Source organism: Xyrauchen texanus, chromosome 45 (assembly GCF_025860055.1).
Source record: "Xyrauchen texanus isolate HMW12.3.18 chromosome 45, RBS_HiC_50CHRs, whole genome shotgun sequence".
NCBI classification, from domain to species: Eukaryota; Metazoa; Chordata; class Actinopteri; order Cypriniformes; family Catostomidae; genus Xyrauchen; species Xyrauchen texanus.
In genome coordinates this window covers 8,555,029-8,577,583 of record NC_068320.1, presented here as the reverse complement: position 1 = coordinate 8,577,583, position 22,555 = coordinate 8,555,029, and the positions used below count along the sequence as shown (strand labels likewise).

General features: G+C 39.6%; 1 protein-coding gene across 1 annotated transcript in view; it reads left to right on the top strand.

Annotated features, from left to right (window-relative positions):
* The window catches only part of LOC127637422 (membrane-associated guanylate kinase, WW and PDZ domain-containing protein 2-like), a 283,966-nt gene extending 265,183 nt beyond the window's left edge, over positions 1-18,783 (top strand). Inside the window, exons 19-22 of the mRNA XM_052118464.1 lie at positions 777-993; positions 1,501-1,644; positions 5,646-5,784; positions 13,149-18,783. Coding sequence (XP_051974424.1) covers positions 777-993; positions 1,501-1,644; positions 5,646-5,784; positions 13,149-13,843 — 1,195 coding nt within the window. The 3' untranslated portion in view covers positions 13,844-18,783. The remainder of the gene's footprint in view (positions 1-776; positions 994-1,500; positions 1,645-5,645; positions 5,785-13,148) is intronic.
* The last annotated feature ends 3,772 nt before the right edge of the window (positions 18,784-22,555 follow it).

Genomic DNA, 22,555 nt, shown 5'->3' with positions numbered 1-22,555 from the left:
CTTAGGCTTTGCCATTTTCAACGGAACATTATCCTGCATTAAACTTGAAAAATTCATTAGAGCATTAGTTCTATCTGTGCTAGGGTGTTGTTGACAGCTTCCACCAGAAAACCGACATAATTTCAGTAAATACTGTATTACCAAAGTGTGAACAGAAATGTGTATCAGTATGTGTAACAGTAATACAGTGTCAGTATTCCTTATTCCAGTGTATTGAAGTGGTTGTTTGTTGATGAAACCTAGTATTTCAAATGGCTGCAGCTTTTGAACATTGGTTTCACACAAAACTGAATCTTCTGTCATTATTTACTCACCCTTATGTTGTTCCAGACCTGTAAGATTGTTTGTTTGTTTTTCTTCTGTGGAATGCATAAGGTATTTTAAAGAATGGCCATGCTGTTTTTTTCTATACAGTGAAAGTGGATGGTGACCAGGAGCTGTTGAGCTACAAAATAAAAAAAAAATAAAAAAAAGTAGTCCATATAACTCATGTGCTATATTACAAGACTTCTGAAGCCATATTCTTTTTTTCCCCCCTTTTTTTTTTTTTTTTGAGGAACAGACCTAAATTTTAGTAGTTACTCAATGATAATCTCCCCTTCTCAAATCTCATTGCGCAACTTTGGTTGATTTGTCCAGCAGCCATATCACCCTGTAGCTCAAGACCAGTTGCCCACTGAAGCTAAGCCGGGTTGAGGCTGGTCAGTACCTGGATGGGAGAACTTCTGGGGCATTCATTCGTTCATTCATATTCTGTGATTTAATTGGTTGTTCAGCTACAGGTCAGAAGTGAAAGCAAGACAGGATGTAAAACCCGATATTCGACAGCCGTTCACTGATTACCGTCAACCCCCAGTGGACTACAGACACCCTCCTGTTGCAGACTACAGACAGCCACCCACACTTGATTACAGGCACCCTCCACTGCTGGACTACAGACAGCTGTCCACTGACCCACGCACCTTTCCCTTACCAGACTACCGGATGCCACAGGTAGCTCTGCAGTTACAATACTCTTTACATAATACAACTGTATTGTAGATTTCAGTATGGAGTTAGATAGAAAACAGTTCTGATGTAAATAATAGAAGAACGTATAGACACAAGATGTAAACATGATTTTAGCGTTAAAAAATTGCTTACAAATCATATATGTGTAAAGTTATATGCAATTTTACAACTTTGTTGTCACGACAACTTACCATCAGTAAACCCTTCCACTGTACATGTAATTTTTGCTTTTTTTCTAAATTGTATACATTTTTTATTATTTATATTTTGTGGTAATAAACATTATGCCACAAATGCTTTCAAAAGAGCTTAACTTGTATTGAACCCAAAATATCCCTTTAAGTGGCACTTTCAAACAGAGGTTTGCATACCAACATTTTTTTTTTTAATTATGCATCTTCAGAATGTATCCAAATCGTAATTTATTCTTGTGTGTGTGTGTGTGTGTGTGTGTGTGTGTGTGTGTGTGTGCCGCGTGTGTGTTTTCAGGATTTTGATTTCTTTACGGTTGAGTTGGAAAAGGGTATGAAAGGTTTTGGCTTCAGTATCCGTGGAGGTCACGAGTATAAGATGGACCTGTTTGTTCTGCGATTGGCCGAAGATGGACCAGCTATACGTAACGGGAGAATGAGGGTAAGATGGCATCCCTTACAGTTCCAGAATGTTTTCCTAGGTGAAATCTTGGTCCCTTGAGAGGAAATTTATGAGACATTGTGAAATGCAGGTGTCAGCAAACTTTTGGGACGCTTTAGGGCAAACTATGGGATATGGCACAATAATTATCAAGAATAATTAAACATGGCACCTTATGTGTCATTGGTTGCCAATTTCTGCTTTAGATCCTAAAGGACTATAAAGGATTATCGTGACCAGTCATCCTGAATCAAGATTAATTTGTCAAGCTCACTGCCTCATTTACTTGTTTTAATTAATGATTGATGGCAGCAGTTCCATGTTATACATAGACTGCATAATCCAGTCTGTTGGAGCAGCCAAACAAATGACAACTGTTTATGGCACTGGAAACTCAGTCTGTCTTCTGTCTGTCTGTCTTCTGTCTGTCTGTCTTCTGTCTGTCTGTGCATCTTATTGATCTAATTATCCATCCATCTCCTTCTTATCTATCTATCTATCTATCTATCTATCTATCTATCTATCTATCTATCTATCTATCTATCTATCTATCTATCTATATATATATATATTATCCATCCATCTCCTTTCTTATCCATCCATCCATCTTATTGATCTATTTATCCATCCATCCAACTCTCTTACTTATCTATCTATCTATCTATCTATCTATCTGTCTGTCTGTCTGTCTGTCTGTCTGTCTGTCTGTCTGTCTGTCTATCTATCTATCTATCTGTCTGTCTGTCTGTCTGTCTGTCTGTCTATCTATCTATCTATCTATCAACCATCCATCCATCCATCCATCCATCCATCCATCCATCCACCTACCCACCAATCCATCCATCTAACTATCTTATTCATCTATTTATCCATCCATCCATATCTATCTATCTATCTATCTATCTATCTATCTATCTATCTATCTATCTATCTATCTATCTATCTATCTATCTATCTATCTATCTATCTATCATCTTATTCATCTATTTATCCATCCATCCATCCATCCATCCAGCTACCTATCTGCCTGTCTGTCTACCTATCTCTCTCTCTCTCTATATATATATATATTATCCATCCATCCATCACTCTTTCTTATCCATCCATCAATCTTATTGATCTATTTATCCATCCATCCATCTATCTCTCTTTCTTATCTATCTATCTGTCTGTCTATCTGTCTGTCTGTCATTCCGTCTGTACCTATCTATCTATATATCTATATCTATCTATATATATATATATATATATATATATATATATATATATATATATATATATAGTATCCATCCATCTCTCTTTCTTATCCATTCATCCAACTTACTGATCTATTTATCCATCCATCCAACTCTCTTACTTATCTATCTATCTATCAATCATCCATCCATCCACCTACCCACCAATCCATCCATCTATCTATCTTATTCATCTATTTATCTATCTATCTATCTATCTATCTATCTATCTATCTATCTATCTATCTATCTATCTATCTATCTATCATCTTATTCATCTATTTATCCATCCATCCATCCATCCATCCATCTACCTGCCTGTCTGTCCGTCCGTCTGTCTACCTATCTCTCTCTCTCTCTCTCTATCTATCTATATATATATATATATATATATATATATATATATATATATATTATCCATCCATCCATCCCTCTTTCTTATCCATCCATCAATCTTTTTGATCTATTTATCCATCCATCCATCTATCTCTCTTTCTAATCTATCTATCATCCACCCATCCAACATCTATCTGTCTGTCTATCTATCTATCTATCTATCTATCTATCTATCTATCTATCTATCTATCTATCTATCTATCTATCTATCGTCTGTCTGTCTGTTATCCATCCATTCATCCACCCATCTCTTTCTTTTCCATCCATCTGGCTCTCTTTCATGTCCATCCATCCATCGCAACTCTTTTATTTTATACTGTTCCCTCTATACTTCTTCTCTGTAATTAAGCTGTCATTGCTAATGTCCATTAACAGCCCCTACGGATATTCTATCTCTCTCTTTCTACCTCTCTCTCACTGTTTTATAACCTCTCATATTTATCTGATAGTCCCTTACCTGCAGACCACACACACATAAAGGGAGTAAATGTATCCAAAGCACGTTGGAAAAATGCCTTTGGAAGGAATTGTAATTAGTTTGTGGTGGTACAGACCTGTGGTATTTAAAAACTCCATTAAACATGAAGTCATATAGTCCCCTCAAACACTGCGGCTGTAGATTACCACAGATACCCTCTAGATACACAGTGATGAGCTGTAAACAGTATAGAGATTCTGATGCTGTGAGCTGCAAGGGTTTTACTAATGACATACTCCACCCCAACTCACATGGGTCAGAGGAACCCAGTCCAGGAACAATGACCAGAAACTGCTCGTCAATAATGGGAGAGAGTTGAGGGTCGTACTGTTCTCTATACCCAATTCAATCAAGATCTTAATGAGTCAAATGAGACCATTTGAGAAGAATTCTCCATTTGTAACTATAATTGGCTCTTTCATTTTCCCCAGCCCCAGGCTAATTAGTCCACAGACACAAGACAAGTTCTGCATGCAACTTCGTGCTTACCATAGATTCAGGATGAGTGTAGGTGGCTTTTCCTGTCATGGGGCGCTTACAGCTATATTTTCAAAAATTTGCAGCATTTGTCTGCAAATTTTATTTTTAGCATTATTTGGACTGGATTTGTTTTCTAAAAGATGTTTGACTTACAATTATTTATACGGGAGACCTGCAATTTCATAAAATGGTACTAATTCAGGCGTGATTGGGATCTATAGTTATTACAGAGGTAGAAGTGGCTGTACCTTTGCATGTAAAACATAGGTTGTCAAACGAATAGGATGTCAGAATCCTCAGTATAAATAAAGCAGTAGACAAACAATTTAAAACGATGAATTAAAAAAAATGGCTGATGGCTCCTTTCAACTGCAGGTGCTAAAAGTACCAAGAAACCTGTTCCTTGTGGTAATGTGCTTGTGTAACAACACCTAAGTAAATTAACTCAGGCCCCCTGAGTAGAGTAAAACATGTTCACCTGACCTCCTCAGGGAAACTAGTCTCATCTGAATATGGCTTTTGTCAGTTAATGGAGAACTTTAGAGTACTTGTGATAATATCTACGACCATACCAGGCCCCTGTTTATCTGTAATGGGTAATTAAGATGCCCTCATTATCTTCGATAGTCCCACATCTGACACAGAGGAGCTTTAGGACATCAGTATTTTGGTCCATAGGGGCTTGGTACCTATGGTTTATTAATTCAGTGACGTTAAAGCTTAAATTAATTGGTGCTAAAGCGTATTCGTGACTGCTAATACTGATTAGCGCTCAGCCAAAGCAGCCAACGTGCGTTATGAACCAATACTGATCCTACTGAATAATTATCTATAATACATTACATTCATATTAATTGTATCATTAAAACCTGAGGTGTTGCAATTCAAAGTTGTCATGGAATAATTACTTTTGAACATGCATTTGAAAACACATCACTAAATGCTAAATGGAATCCTAGCCTAACATGTTGAACTAGTATGTTGATTAATAATTATGGTGTGTTTTAGGATGGAAATTACACAACCAATTTATTTTTTATTTTATTTTTATGATCAGAATTGCTGCTTGAATGGGTCTATAAATCTGTTATAGTATTCTGTTATAGTATAAAGTCATAACAATAAATTATAATAAAACATTACACATTGCCATATTTTTATTACGATAAATTGTTAAATTATTCAAGGTAATGGATTAAAATGGCTTGAGAAGTTATGCAGTAATACATGTAACTTCTTGTATTGGCAAGAATTTATGGTCTGACCACCGCTACTTTGTAACCTCCAACAATAAAATCAATGCATGTGTGAACGCCTTTTGAGAGATTAACAATTTTCTTTCCATCAAAAACCTTGATTGTTTAAACCATTTTTCCTATAAATATATTAGTCATATTTTGTCTCTTTTTCAGGTTGGTGATCAAATCATTGAGATAAATGGGGAGAGCACGAGAGATATGACCCATGCTCACGCTATTGAGCTCATCAAATCAGGTGGCCGCAGGGTTCGTCTGCTACTCAAGAGAGGCACAGGGCAGGTCCCTGAGTATGGTAGGTTTACACACTCACTTCCTGAACAAACACCTTATAGCTCACAAATATTAGCTAACTTAATGTACAAGGCCTAAAGATTACATTTATGGAGTAAAGATACATTTATCTCAACAATAGACTTCTTTGAGTACTTATAATTAAGCAATAAGGAATGAGAGGCTGTGCTATATTGTGAATATAGTCACAGCTTAAGGCCATCGTTAGGCACGACTTGAAGCGGAGTGCCTGCAACCCCTTCAGCAGTGACTATACTGGAACTATCCATTTTATAATATGTAATATGTTGTTGATCCATTATGTTTGATATCTGACTCCACAGTATCAAGACGATTTGGAGCAAATTGATTTGAGAAAGTCATGTTAAAGACTTATTCACACCAAACGAAATTCTTCTTGCAACAAAGCTAGGTTTTTTTTCTGTTGGTCGATTTTTTTGTTTGTTTGTTTTTTTGTAAAAAATACCTTTTGTCTGCTATTTATTCGATTTATTTTCTACTTGTGTAAATAAACCTTTCTTCTGTATTTTCTTCTTTCTTGTTCTAAATAGACCTTTCATCTGCAATTTGTTTACTTTATTTGTTCCTGGTGTGAATAGTCCTTTCATCTGCAATTTGTTTACTTTATTTTTTCCTGGTATGAATAGTCCTTTCATCTGCAATTTGTTTACTTTATTTGTTCCTGGTGTGAATAGTCCTTTCATCTGCAATTTGTTTACTTTATTTGTTCCTGGTGTGAATAGTCCTTTCATCTGCAATTTGTTTACTTTTTTGTTCTTGGTGTGAATAGTCCTTTCATCTGCAATTTGTTTACTTTTTTGTTCTTGGTGTGAATAGTCCTTTCATCTGCAATTTGTTTACTTTTTTGTTCTTGGTGTCAATAGTCCTTTCATCTGCAATTTGTTTACTTTTTTGTTCTTGGCGTGAATAGTCCTTTCGTCTGCAATTTGTTTTAGTTTTTTTCTTTGTGTAAATAGACCTTTCATCTGTGATTTGTTTTCTGTTCTTTTTTACTGGTGGAATTAGACCTTTTGTCTGCGATTTGTTTAGCTATTTTTCTTTCATGGTGTGAAAAGACCTTTGACTTGCGATTTGTTTGGCTTTTTCTTTCTTGGTGTAAATAGACCTGTCATCTGCGATTTGTTTCATGTTTTGTTTCGATCTTGGTGTGAACAGACTTTTTTACCACCAGTTTAGTGGCAAAGGCTGTACAGCAGTTGTAGGCTGTAAAATAAACTCAGCTTTATGGTAAATCAATTTCTGTTCTCAAAGGGGATTTCTGGCAGGTAAATTCGTCCTCAGAGGGAGGCCACCATAAGTTAAATCATGCATTTGTACACTAATAATTAAAAACTCTATGTTTGTTACATTAAAAATCGTTCAGTTTAGTTTTCCTGCTAACAAAGCACTCTTCTTTAACATGTATATGAAAGCATGCTCTTTGTATCAGTGTAGATACAGCTAATTTTCCTCTAATCTTTCATCTGTGTGATGGCTTTCTGTTAATAATTCTCCCTCCCTTTCTCAATGTACCTCTCTAAATACTATCTCAGCACTGATCTTAATAACTGTCTTAGCCTTTGGCTGCTGCTCTAACCCTAATGATTGGTCTAGGTTGTTACTTCGCTTCTTATAGGAATGGTACCTTCCAGTCTCTCCATGTGCATGGAAAGTGACAACCATGGCTCCCCCTATTTCTTCCTAATGGGTCATCCTAAAGACACGGTTTGTAACTTACGAGTGCATGTGTTCTAACAAACCAATTGCCATTCTGACTGCCTTTTGGATTGGGTTTTTCAGTTGGTTTGTTCAGTTTGTTGAGTGTTTTTTTTATAGATAGTCTTAAATTATAATTTTTGTGTGTGTGTCAATTTATTCTATGTTGTGCTGTATTTCAGTTGAATTAATTCTAAAGTTTGCTGCTATGACATTGTGTGTTTTTCTATATATGTGTATTTCCACAAAATATGTCAATGAAAGCTTTAGTTAGTTTTAGTATTCAGACTTTATACATAAGTTCCAAAATGTCAGTTATAACACAAACACTATCTTCTGTAGACCTCGAACACCTAGATTGGATGGCTACATTTGTAAGCATGACCATTAAAAACAGTTCCCCTTCTGTCGCTCACTCCACGTTGTGTCGGAGAAGTGACACTAGGTGTCTCTCTTGAGCACCGAATATACATCTGTGGAGCGGAGGGGGGCGAGGCCGGGTCGGAATATCGCGCGCCCGGTCCCCAATCGGCCTGATGAGGCGCGCGAGGGATAAAGGCGGCCGGTGACGATTGTTCGAGAGAGAGAGAATTACGGGCATGTCCGTCATGTGTGTTTGTTTATGTGTTTTTGGTTTGAGTTTTCATTAAATTATGATTTATATTGACAAGCCGGTTCTCGCCTCCTCCTTGCCCATCCTTTAACTGTTTTACATTGGTGCCGAAAGCCGGAAAGGTGGAGGGATGGCCGTCGCAGAGTCCTTGACACTGCCGTCCACCCAGGGGAGCGCCGCTGCCATCTGCCGGGTGACGGAGTAGCCTGACCGCCCGGATGCAGGGTACGGCTGTCGTCCGCGGGGCAAGTGGGGACTGGATAGCCCGACCGCCTGGAGCGAGGGAGCCGCTGCCGGGGGCGGAGGAGTGTCCCCATTTGCCGCCAGAAAAGCGGAGGCGCGTTCTGCCTGCTGGGGGTCGACGGTTTCACTCCGGTTCGCCCGGGGGTGGAGCAGCTGTCGTCCGCCTGAGTGTGGAGGAGTGTTCGAGGACCACGCAACGGTACATCAGAGAACCGGTGAGTGAGCTTTTTCTCTCTCTCCTCTCTCTCTCCCTTTCGCACCGTGTTGGCCTTTTCCCTCGCCTATTTTATTGTTGTTTTTCCCCTCCTGTCTCCTCCCAGGGCGAGGAAGGCGGGGATGACCACACGGGACGCGAGATACACCCCGCCCCAGGGATGGGGGGGTGTACATCGTGATAACGCCAGGAGGAATGTGGAGCGGAGGGGGGCGGGGCCGGGTCGGAATATCGCGCGCCCGGTCCCCAATCGGCCTGATGAGGCGCGCGAGGGATAAAGGCGGCCGGTGACGATTGTTCGAGAGAGAGAGAATTACGGGCATGTCCGTCATGTGTGTTTGTTTATGTGTTTTTGGTTTGAGTTTTCATTAAATTATGATTTATATTGACAAGCCGGTTCTCGCCTCCTCCTTGCCCATCCTTTAACTGTTTTACAACATCTGATCTATGAAAAAAGGCCATTGAGAAGTTGGCAGCTAGTATTTGCATACCCCGCCCCCGGACATACGGGTACAAAGGCGAGGCAAATACTAGAGTTCATTCAGAACTTTTCTTCGGAGCCGATGGTTGTGCATGCTGTTCGCATGAGATCACACCAGTTCCAGTATTCCTCTGACGCTCTGCATGCTGTTGGATTGATTACAGCTGCGATTTCCCTTCTTGCATGGCAGTGCAATTGCCCCTGGGCGCTTCGACAGTGCAGAAACCCAAACTCTAAGAGAGTTGTTAAAAGAGTGATTTTCTCTAAAAGAGCAATACACAGCGGCGTTGAATGTCCTTCTCCAGACGCATCTTTTTAAAGATGTGTTTCCGCCTCTGTGTAGTTTCTGGATGCGGTTGATTTCTCCCCACCTCCGACGGCCATAAAAGGTAAAACCCTGGCGTACCTGGGCTGAGATTACACGCAGGCAGCGTTTTTATGAATGGTCTATGTTTTCAGGGCGAGAACATAGCCATGACAGCATTGTGGTCGCAGGCTTTCTTTTGTCATGAGAGAAAGCCACTTGAGCCGCCCCCCCGCGCCTTGCCTCTTTTCCACGCACTGGCACACAGCTGGCCCGCGGGGCTGCACAAGTACGCATTTCCCCCAGTGAGCCTTCTTGCACAGGTGCTGTGCAAGGTCAGGGAGGACGAGTAAGTCACACTAGTGGCTCCATATTGGCCCACCCGGACCTGGTTCTCGGACCTCGTACTCCTTGCGACAGCCCCTCCCTGGCGAGTTCCCCTGAGGAAGGACCTTCTTTCTCAGGGGCAGGGCATGCTCTGGGATCTGCATCCAGACCTCTGGAAACTCCACGTCTGGTCCCGGGACGGGACGCGGTAGATCTAGCTGGCCTACCACCTACTGTCGTAGACATGATCAACCAAGCCAGAGCCCCTTCCACCAGGCAGCTCTACGCCCTGAAGTGCCGCTTGTTCGCAGATTGATGTTCTTCCCGGGCTGAAGACCCACAGAGGTGCGCAGTTAGGTCAGTGCTCCTATTCCTGCAGGAGAGGTTGGAGGGGAGGCTGTCCCTGTCCACCTTGAAGGTGTATTTTGCTGCTATCGTGGCCCACCATGACGAAGCAGACTTAATCATCAGGTTCCTAAGATGCGCCTGGAGGTTAAATCCCTCCCGGCCAAGCCTGTTCCCCTCCTGGGACCTCTCGGTAGTCCTCGCGGGCCTCCAGAGACCTCCCTTCGAGCCGCTAGAATCAGTTGGACTCAGGGCCCTCTCTCTTAAGACTGCCCTGCTGATCGCGCTCGCTTCCATCAAGAGGGTTGGGGACCTGCAAGCGTTCTCTGTCAGCGACACTTGCCTGGAGTTCGGTCCGGCAGACACTCATGTGATCCTAAGACCGCGACCGGGCTACGTGCCCAAGGTTCCTACTACTCCCTTTAGAGACCAGGTCGTGAACCTGCAAGCACTGCCCCGGGAGGAGGCAGACCCATCCCCGTCGTTGCTGTGTCCGGTACGTGCTATGCGTACCTATCTGGACCGCATGCAGAGCTTTAGACACTCTGAGCAGCTCTTTGTATGCTTTGGGGGCAGCGGAAAGCAAACGCTGTCTCCAAAAAGAGGCTTTCCCACTGGGTAGTAGATGCCATTTCATTGGCTTATCACACTCAGGCCGTGTCCATTAAGTCTGCCTTTAAGTCCTGATTAGGAATTTGGATGTGTGTTTCAAGTGTTAATGGTTGGAATAAAATGGACACATTGGGCAATTTCATTTAATTTGTCTTTTGCTATTTCACTGACAAGACAGAAATATTTTTTTGTATAACAAAATGAATATCAAAAAAAAAAGGCACTTTAAGTGCAGAATCTGAACTTTATCATTTTCGTGCTGGCACAATGAGGGGAAATGTAGTTTTGTCACATAGCCTAAGCATGTTGCCTTATAATACGGATAAATTCGAAGTATTTTCTGTCAAGCTTATTGCTGTTCTTCACCAACAGTACACTAATTGCGCACAAATGAAATTGTACAGCCAACAGTCACAATCTCACTGTTAATTATGAATTTCTTCTAAATACGATCATTCCAGTCTGACTTGAAGGCAGCAAATTTGTGTTCGTCTATCTACCCCTAGACACACACTCTTCAATGTTCTTGTAAACAGACTCTCCATTCTGATTAAAACTTAAGAGCTATGGTCTTCTCACAGGTGCTATAACAATTCCGTAACAATATTTATAACAACAATTGCCTTTGAATTCCGCTCACACTCGGCCATCACTTCACACATATATTATCCCCCAGAGATCTCTGGGGCGACATTAAAGTCGAGTTAGTTGTGGAATTTTACATTCAATACCTATCTTCTATTCCACAGTGAAAAGCCTTTATGAGCTTGAATTAAACTTTTCCGTCTACAGACCAGTAATTTTTGCAGCACCTGGGCCATTTAAGCAAGAAATATAATCCCAAAAGACCATTATAAAGCCAGCCAAGAGGCACAATGATACATACTTGTTTACACTTGATATATCTTACTATGCTTAAAACTTAGTAAGATATAAGCTAAAATAGATGTAGTTTTAGTGCTTGTTTTCTGTGGAAGTAATTTTTTTTAGACGATTTGCTTGTTAGCATGCGTTAAAATGACCGATTGTGTGCATATGCTATGTAGGTTGAGAGAAAGCTGAGCAGTCCTCAGTGTAGTCCACATTAAATGAGGTGACAGTAGGATTAGTGATGTGTAAGGAAAATGTTAAGGGCAGCAACCCTCTTTCAGTTGATATGTGTGTCAAACGTGCTATTGTGTATTGGGAGTCTACACTAAGGAAATGTGAAGATGCCACTCCAATATAAGTGTCTAGGTGTGAAGTGATGTGTGTGAGTGTATGCGGCATGGATAGCAGATGAAGCCAATGGGAAAAACTTGATTATTCCACATCCAGTAGACACATCCAAAGAATATCTGTTTTCTATAGGCCTAGTTTTCTGTCTTTAATGGAAGATTTCTTTGGTAGGTGAATAACGTAGTGCTTTGTACACTTACATAAATGTACTGTGGTGGCACCATGGAACAGTGTATGGTCTCAGATGGTATTGGTGATATCATGGCACTGAATGATAACCATAGCCATATACAATGGTATTGCATTTACATGGTGATCCAATGTACTTTAAAGAAAGCAATGAAACTACCAAGGTACATATTAAATAAAATCACAAAAGTATTGTCTTTATTTGGATTCCAAATTAGAGGCTTGTGAACAAAACAAATCTTTAGGTCTACAAGGAGAATGATTGTCTCCGAATAGCCGTGATAAAGGACTAAGCCTTGAGACTTGACTTACACTGTCTGTCAACATTGAACGCAACAAGGCTGCACAACACAGGGAAAATCTCCTACACTTAAATTACTTATAAATCAGAAATCAGAGCAGTCAGGTGGTTAGTGAACGTAAATCCTTTTCTCACTGTAGCTGCGTATGAATATACTCTTTCTATGGCATGAAAGGCTAAAATGCAATTAAACACATTCACAAAGTAAAGTTACTCCATGAACAGTCGGTAGGTGTGACACCCTTGTTTTAACAGCTAGTGAGATGGCAGATTTAACATACAGTTTAATGTACTTTAACATACTTAATAGAGGATGGGGCTACCTGATGCAAAGCCGCAGGAATGGAATCCAAGCGATCGACAGAATATCCTGTCGCTTGCAGCGGTCGTGGCTGGTTAGGAAATGAAACTTTGATTACAGTGGAAAAGATACCTATTACCACATTGTGTCTGGTTAGGACAGGGTGTTAGACTTAGCCTTCAAAGTCATGAGTTTAACATGAGTCCTCACAAGAGACTTAAGACTTGACTTAGACTACTAATTAGAGACTCATGAATAAGTCTTCCTTGGTAAAATATATATATATATAAAATAAAAAATAGCAATACCATGGTAATATTTTGTTAGTGTGGTTCATGTTATTTTCTTTTTCTATTTTTTGCTTGTGTTAGCATTTTCTCTAAACTTTTTTATTTCTATTTTTTTATTCTGGTGTGTAAAATGTGTGTGCATCAGTGCCTGGTAAACCCTATTTTGCACCGGACCTTTTTACTAATGACTGTCACCCTGTTTCCCCAGCAGATAGTCCCACACCCTGGGATGCTCGCACTACAGCCTCCCCAAGTCTGTCGGAAGTAGCACCACCCCTCGACAGCTTGTCAAATCCATCAGCTTCTCATGTGAACCCTCCCCCTGACCCACCTCATACATCGTCCTTGGAAGCAAAAGTTCCCAACAGTTCCCAAGGTCCTAGAGGCTCAGAGAGTAGAGCTCTGGAGCAGGCCAGCATGGGGAAGAAGTCAGGCCTAGCAGGCAGAGGTGGGACCAAGCACAGGGAGGGTGGTAGGACCAACCGTTGCTCTAGTGAAGGGAAAGGTCGCCAACATCATGACCGTGATGAACTTCTGGAAGAATCTTACGAGTCTAAACCCCTGAAAAGCAGTCGGGCGAAGTCCAAGGAGCGCAGGAGGGAAAGGAGCAACACGCCTTCTCGAAAACGAGAGTCCCCCAAAAGTCTCCAACCAGACACCAATATCAATGGGGGGAATGGAAACCCTGAAGGTAGTGGCAACCAGCAAGGGGCTGCGGTGCAACTCAAAGCCCTACCGAAGGAACCAGTGAAGGGTCATGTCGAGAGTCGTCCTGACCGCAACTCCAAGAACAGCAGCAATCCACCAAGCAGGAAGGCCACAGTTTCCCCAGGACCTTGGAAGATCCCAGGTTCAGAAAAGCTACCCAGCACCCTACGCTCAGCCAACTCCACTATCAGCAGATAACATCTCACCCCAATCAAATGCCCTTCTCCTGGCTTGATCTTGATTTTTGCCTTGACTTCGTAGGCCTGCTCTTTTGGACCAACTTCTGGCCATGATTCACCTTGTTTTTTTCAGCCTGGTTAGGCTTGGGTTCTGCTTGATTACTCTACTTGGTAGAGCTAGGTTTTAACCTTGTGTGACCAAGCACTACCCCTTCCCACAACCCTCACTAAAGACTTTCCCATGCATTTCTAGACAGAGCATTTTTTATTTATATTTTATTCTAAATTATTTTAAGATATATGACACCCACCACCTTAAGAACTGGAAGCATTCACTCCAAAATGGAACTGTGGTAGAATGAGTAATGCATTTAATGTGCAATAAACCCCAGACCGGTTTGAACTGTTGGGGGAAAGCACTCAGACATACAGACTTACATGCACAAGAGAACCACTTACTAACTAGACCACCACTGGTGGCCACATACATTTTTATACACTTTCATTAAAAAATGAAGAATATAAAGGAGTTTGCTTGACATTTTTTGTGTATTTGAAGAATGAAAATGGAAAAAAAAAAAAAATTCTATATAATGGACATTCAACAATAGAACTCTGCCTTAAATAAAGACTCTATTGACCTGCAGATGTCTGTAACAAAGGTCAGTAAAATGAATATAGAAATAGATATATTATATGACTACATACAGTATATATATATTGTAAATATGGTCTTTATACACCCATGTGAGCCCATTCTGGAGTGTTGACATCAAACACAGTGTTAATTAGAAGAGTATAAACTACAATGAATTTTCCGTTCCAATATTAAGGTGCTTTTACACTGAAAGTGATGTAAATCGCTGCACTGTTGGTTGGTAATAGTCATTCTTATTTGCAGTGTACCAGGAGGTGGGTCTCATGAGCTTCACTGTCTGAACTTTTAATGGTAGTTTCCACGTCAAGTTGATCTCTGCTCAACTTTGTTGCAGTATCAACAGTCGCTGCTGCTCATGTCGCCTCAAATCGGCAACTATCACTGAAAATTTATGACTTATTGTTTTATCACTTTCTTATGGTAAATCGCCATGTGAACGCCTCTCAAGGCCTGTGATTGGCCAGCTGCTTTGTCAAGCCCAAAGTATACTTCAGTTATACGAAAATGCTAAGTGTGGGCATACAGAATTTGTGATGTAAATTTCATTAACAGAGTTCTCGAGCACTGAATTTGTGCATCCAGATTTTTTTAACCGTGCATTCTGAATGCAAAATGTGCACATGTACCTGGATTTATTTGCAATAATTAGTGAATCCACAAGGTGGCAACACTCACAACTGAGCCGTTGCTGTCATGAGGAAGTGCCAGATGATGTATTCGCTAGTAAACAACAGGAGATGAAGGTTGAAGGTGGCGTGTGAGAGTAGGTCAGAAGATACCTGCATTTGTATAACTTGAGTCTGAAGGACTATAAAGACATCTTTATGGGTCTAACCTCCTGAAGAAACTGTCCAGATTCTCATAGCAGTCTTAGTGAACAAACGTCAACCGCCTGTGGATGCACGCAAAGTCAAATGGAGTATACTTTGAAAGGCTGGAGTGTTAGACTGTATGCATACACCAAGCGATTCATGTCAGAACCGAAATATACTTTGGGCTTCAGGCTCTCAAAGAGCCAATGGGCTTTGACTATCTCTTGACTCAGTCATCACTGGCTTGATCTATTCTCCCTTTACTTGTCTATACATAACAAAGCAATTAGAAAGGTTAGAGGTGGTTTAAATGAAACACAAAATGGTTTTGATTGGGGCAGAGTGCCTTATGTAGACAGTTTAAAGCTTTATTTGAGTATTTAGCTACATTCTAGGCAACAACTTCACGACTGAAAAAGGTATATACTGTACATACCTGTTGGAAAGTCCAGTTTAAGCTGGTAGCTGTTTTTTGGAACATGGTTGCTGGTTTTTAGCTGGTCTTAGCTGGTTATTAGCTGCTCCAAGATGGTTCAAAATGGTCATTAGGTGCACCAAGCTGGGAGACCATTTTGGACCAGCAACAAACCAGCCACCAGATGGTCATACCAGCTCAAGTTGGTCAAGCTGTTTTTTTGAACGTGGTAGCTAGTCGACCAGCTAAGGTCTGGCTTGGACCAGCAAGAAATCAGCTACTATGTTCCAAAACACAGTTACCAGCTGTAGCTGGATTGCCTGCAGGACTTAATTTTATTCAGTGGCAAAAAAAAAGTGCCAGGACTGGATAAGCTTGTTGTCATATCCCCAACTTTGAATGCCATTGGTCTCCAGTTCAACTGTGAGGCTCTTTTTTTTAAATTCACAGTATAGATGTATCAATAAAACAATGAAATGCTATTTTCCTAAATAGATAGAGGTGCTAGTCTATTAAGAGAAGTGCAGATATTTATTAATGATATCTCTGAGTGGAGACAGGAGTTCAAGTGTTTGTTCAGCACTTTGTCTATAAGTAGATAGTCAGTAGCTGTGATTATTACATATAAAGGCAGAACTGGTAAGAATAATGCTGTAGATCCATGATATTCATTGGATGTTTTTTTTAATTAATCAACACACATGATAAAGGTAACCATGCATTATTTTTATCTGGAAATGTTCTGAAATGCTTTTGACGTGTCGTACAATCCATATAGATGTGCACCGCCCACTTAATGATACATCGCGTGAATTGTCTGGTAATCACTGGGTGCACTTCAAAGGTCAGCAGTAACTCTGTGCATCACATAACAATGCTTCATATGTGAAGGTACTGTAGTTTGACACTCCCAGCTCAGTGCATTCTGGAACATTGACACGAATCATGTGAAAGGGCCTTTGAAGTGCAACCAAAATGTTTGAAAATCTAATTTTTCCAAGTTACATTGCCATTGGTCATTAACTCATACACCATTTTGGTTGCACTTAAAAAGGTCAAACACTTCAAGACACCAAAATTGCTTCATTGTGTATTCATAATCAAAAGATTGCAGTATAGTCCAAAATGATGTGAAATGTTTCACTTCTTTGATAATTGTGTTTATGTGAATGACTTTAATTTATGCGTGTCAACTCATCAACTTTACTTTAAAGTTCTTCTGCAAAGCACCCAAGACAAGACTGTTCTCTCCATTGTTATAACACCATATCTATTATATTCATCTCCCACAGAAATAAAGCATTGACTGGTTCCACTGATGCACTTTGACAAATTTTTGTAGATGACAAGGAGAGCCAACAATAATCTAGTCATTACAAGATAGTGCAAACTTTTCCCCGATAAAGACAAACTAATTGAAGCACGCCAAATGTGATTGTGCCTTTGTGGCTTGGCTATTACATTCTCTGTAATATTTTTCATTCACTTCCTTAAAAACCATAGACAGGCATTGTCGAAGTAAATGTATTTTCCATAGAGCCCCGGCAAAGACATAATAAATAAATAAGATAGATAATTCCATATGCAGCTATGATACCTGTCCATAGAGCTATAGACATGAACTGTGGAATTTTGCTTAAAGTATACATTTTTTAGAGTCTTTTTAAAGCATCTTAAGGCCAGAAACATATGCTTGTACACAAATGCATATGCAAATGGTCGGCCAGCACGTTGAAAGCGTCCAATCCTGTTGTTGTCCCATACTTAAAGGGATAGTATGCAAAATAAAAATTCTCTCATTTCCTCACCCTCATGCCATCCCGGATGTGTGACTTTCTTTATTCTGCTGAACACAAAAGATGATTTTTAGAAAAATATCTCAGCTCTGTAGGTCCATACAATGTAAGTGAATGGTGACCAGAACATTTAAGGTCTAAAAAGCACATTAAGGCAGCTTAAAAGTCATTCATATGACTCCAGTGGTTAAATCCATGTCTTCAGAAGTGATTTGATAGGTGTGGGTGAAAAACAGATCAATATTTAAGTCCTTTTTTTACTATAAATCTCCACTTTCACTTTCTTCATCTTTTGCTTTTGGTAATTTGCATTCTTTGTATCGCCACCTATGGGGGAGGGAGGAGAATTGATTGTAAAATGGACTGAAATATGGATCTGTTTCACACACACACACACACACACACACACACACCTATCATATTGCTTCAGAAGACATGAATTAAACCACTTCAGTCATATGGATTATGCTTCATTTATGTGCTTTTTGGACCTTCAAAGACCATTTACATGCATTGTATGGACCTACAGAGCGGAGATTTTCTTCTAAACATCTTTATGTTCAGCAGAAGAAAGTCAAACACATCTGGGATGGCATGATGGTGAGTAAATGATGAGAGACTTCTCATTTTGGGGTGAACTATCCTTTAATGTCCATTCTTGCATTACTGTGGCGAGATACCTTCAAATATTTGTGCCATTAAAGTGGATTTGATATTATTCAGGCAGCTAGCTATAAGCATGTCGACAGTTTAACTATCTTTGACATTAAAAAAATGTTGAATTATGAACTGTGTTCTGACACATTTTGAAATGCAATGACGGGGAATCAAGCTTTCTTATCTAGAAGCATTTGTATTTACATATTAGAGTATGCTTCTGGCTTTAAGGTTTTTGTTATCATTATGTAAGTCAGTCAATTGATACTGACTTCAAGTCTGTGTTGTCTTGACTGAGTTTGGCAAATGCTACAGAGACTTTACAGAAATGATTTGAAACAAGAAGATTTATTGGTGGAGACGGTGCAATGACATGCCCATCAGGGGCTCTGTATCACTGTGTAGAACTTTAAGAACAGTGCAGTTCACTCTGTACAGCTGAAAATATAAAGTCAACATTATGTATTATGACTGTCAAAAAATATAATTTTTTATTAAATGCAATTCAATGGGTATATAAAGACAGTACTTACTTTTGCAGAGCTCTTGTTTACTGTATGATATTTACTGAAATACTGTCAAATTAAACCTTCACATGGTGTAAAGTATTCAAGTAAAGTGCAAGTGATTTGTGAGTGTTCTGCTTAACCAGTGTTTTGATTTTGTGCTGCATGACTTTCCATGTAATTATTCCGGCAAATTCTTTATATGGCTTTTCACACTTGAAATCATGAACCTGTATTGAAATTTCATAACCCAGGTTTAAAAATGCTGAAAATCCTTTTTCAACTTGTGTGTAACGTTGTTTAACCTAAAGGTTTAAAACTGGCCTTATTGAATGTTAAGTTTGGTTACGGTTAAGGTATATTCCATTTTGAAAACCAAACACTGTGGAAATTAAACTTCAGCACTTAGGAAGTAGAAGCAGATAATGAAGGTGAAATTTAACTTAGTGTGCTAATAGATTTTTTGCTAATTGCAAATGTTTTTAACAGAAAGACAATGAAAAGTATTATATATATATATATATATATATATATATATATATATATATATATATATATATATATACCGATCAGCCACAACATTAAAACCACCTGCCTAATATTGTGTAGGTCCCCCTCGTGCCGCCGAAACAGCGCCCACCCGCATCTCAGCATAGCAGTCTGAGATTTTATTTTTCTCACTGGATATACATGGCGAGAAACTACACCACCACTACTCGAGCCCAATACCCACTACTAAGTAGTGGGTATTGGGCATTCCAAATTGGGAGAAAAGGGGATGGAAATTAAAAAAACGAAACCAAAAACAGTCCATGTGGCACCAACAATCATCCATGAGATTATCTAATCAGCCAATCATGTGGCAGCAGTGCAGTGCATAAAATAATGCAGATACAGGCCAGGAGCTTCCATTAATGTTCACATCAACCATCAAAATGGGGAAAAATGTGATCTCAGTGATTTCATCTGCGGCATGATTGTTGGTGCCAGTTGGGCTGGTTTGAGTATTTCTGTAACTGATGATCTTCTGGGATTTTCACGCACAACAGTCTCTTAAATTTACTCAGAATGGTGCCAAAAACAAAAAACATCCAGTGAGCGGCAGTTCTGTGGATGGAAATGCCTTATTGATGAGAGAGGTCAACAGAGAATGCCAGACTGGTTACGAATTGACAAAGAGTACAGTAACTTAAATAACCGCTCTGTACAATTGTGGTGAGGAGAACAGCGGATTGGCACTGTTTTGGTGGCACGAGGGGGGCCTACACGATATTAAGCAGATGGTTTTAATGTTGTTGCTGATCAGTGTATACAAACAGAGACAATCAGATGTGGAAGACAGTATGTTTACTCTCATTTAGTGTGAATATTTAAATTTGGCTATGCTAATTTGTATTTCTGATTTAGTTTTGATCTTCCTTCAAGTCTTAATGGACATTTTTCAGTGTTATAGCTTTTACTGGGGAAACATTGTGATAAAATAGTCTAAATTGTGATTGTTTTGGGGTAAAATGGTTAATCATCACTTTATTTAGGTGGGCCTGGTTAGCTCAGAAAGTAATGACAGCTGACTACCCCCCCCCTGGAGTCATGAGTTAGAATCCAGGGCATGCTGAGTGACTCTAGCCAGGTCTACTAAGCAACCAAATTGGCCTGGTTGCTAGGGAGGGTAGAGTCACATGGGGTAACCTCTTCATTGTTGCTATAATTTGGTTCGCTCTCGGTGGGGTCTGTGAAGAGTTGCGCGTGGACGCCTCGCAACATTTTATCACATGGCATGTTGAGCGCGGTAGCCACGTGATAAAATATGTGGATTGATGTCTCAGATGCAGAGGTAGCTGAGATTCATCCTCCGCCACCCAGATTGAGGCGAGTCACTACGCCATCATGAGGACTTAGAGCACTATGGGAATTGGGCATTCCAAAATGAGGAGAAAAAATGGAGGAAATACAAAAGAAAGAAAGAAATCATCACTGTATTTGCAGATCAGATATGCACAGCCTATCAGAATATACTAAAATGTGAATAAAGCCCCTTTCCCACACAGATTCCGGGATTAATCTTAAAAAATAAAAGTAGTTCCTGTAACTGTTTTGGGACTGCAAAATTTGTTCATTCACACTGCAAAAGCTGTCCCGTTATCTGTGCTTGCATTCACACACATCCCGTCTTAAGTTTACTGATAACCATGTCTTTTCTCTTGAGAAACCCGCTCTTTCATTCTTTTGTAAACAAATACATTTCGTATAGTGACTTAACTGACGGTTAATTTCAGCATCTGTGCAGATGGCGAGTATCTCCCTGTCTCCCAAGAACAATAAAGATTAAAAGTAGGGCTGTCAATTTAGCGCGTTAATTCAGTGCGATTAATTTTACAAAATATAACGTGTTAAAAAAATGTATACCATTAATCGCAATGCCCCCGGACAATAATAAGGAAGATTCCTCAGAAATGCAAGCTTGTAGTACCACCTGCTTACTCCAGAGGGCAGTAAGTGAAATCTCAGCTGTGTGGCAACGCAGTTTATACAGTGAAGAAAACACTTCAGCAGCAGAACAACAAACATGCGTTACGTTCTTGCATTCAAAACACTTGATGGAGCGCAAATGCGAACTAAGGGATCTCAAGATGTGTTTAAAAATTGAGTATTAAACTAGATTTAACTTGACACAGTGACCTAAATATTTTATGTTTATGATGCAACACACCTGAGAAGTCTGATGCAGGTGTAAATTGACGGGTCCTTAAACAACCCCTCATAATAAATCTCCAACTGATTGACAAATTCACTTTTGAAATGGATTGCTGTGAACTGTATGCCAATGATATGTTGAAAGTAATCATCATCAAAAAAAAAATTAAATGCACAGTGACAATGTGCATTCCAATATTATTAATATTAAATAATAAAAATATGATATTTAAAATACAAATCATTTTCAGTGATACTGCCCTGCGAAAGTTAAGTTGTGCATTAAATTCAGTAATCGTGTTTGTAATTTTGTTTTATTTTAAATGGGCCTACCTTCCTAAAAATAAAGAAAATTTACTAGCTTACACCGACATGGTAAAAAAAAAATATTTCTTCAGATATTAAAATTTTTTACAATAAAAAATGATTAGGCTATTTATTTGCCGTACATTTTTCCATAGATGAATTCATGGGTGTACATGTGGATTGAACATTGGGGAGGTTGCATTGTGAAGCATTTAACCATGTTTCCATTGATCGTGGTATAAATAATGGGTTGATGGTTTGGACTTGCTGAAGTGTCAAATATCTCATTGACATAATTTCTATTTAGGGCTTTATTTAATTGATTCCCCATACAAAATGTCATAGTAATATAGCGCAACACTGCCCGCCCACTTGTTTAGCTATCTGGGTTCCGGAAGTATTTTTCCCATTCCAGCTCCGAAGAGAATCCCATCATCACAAACTTGGTTTTGAGGCAAAAAAGTATTTGAAAATCTGACAAAAAGACAAAGATACAAGACTGTGTACTTACCGTGTATCATTGCGGTACAGACTGCAATTGCATAAAGCATTTCAAATGACATAATTGAATAAAATACGATGAGAATATATAGAACTATTGATTGTAGGTTGTTGATTATAAATATAGAAACAATATATTTTACGTTTATAGCTAAATACTCTGATATGTACAAATAGATAGGTAGTTTAACGGTGTAGAGACACCGACTCGATTAAGCCATTCACAGTGCATCATGGGAGTTGGTGGTCCCCCAAGGCACGTTACGCTAGCTTGGTGCTCTGATTGGTCGATCTGTCTCTGTTGGACCATGGGTTAAAACACGATTTTTAAACAATGAGGTTGAAATAACGCAGACTGATGGCTTCAGTAGAAGCATATACCATCG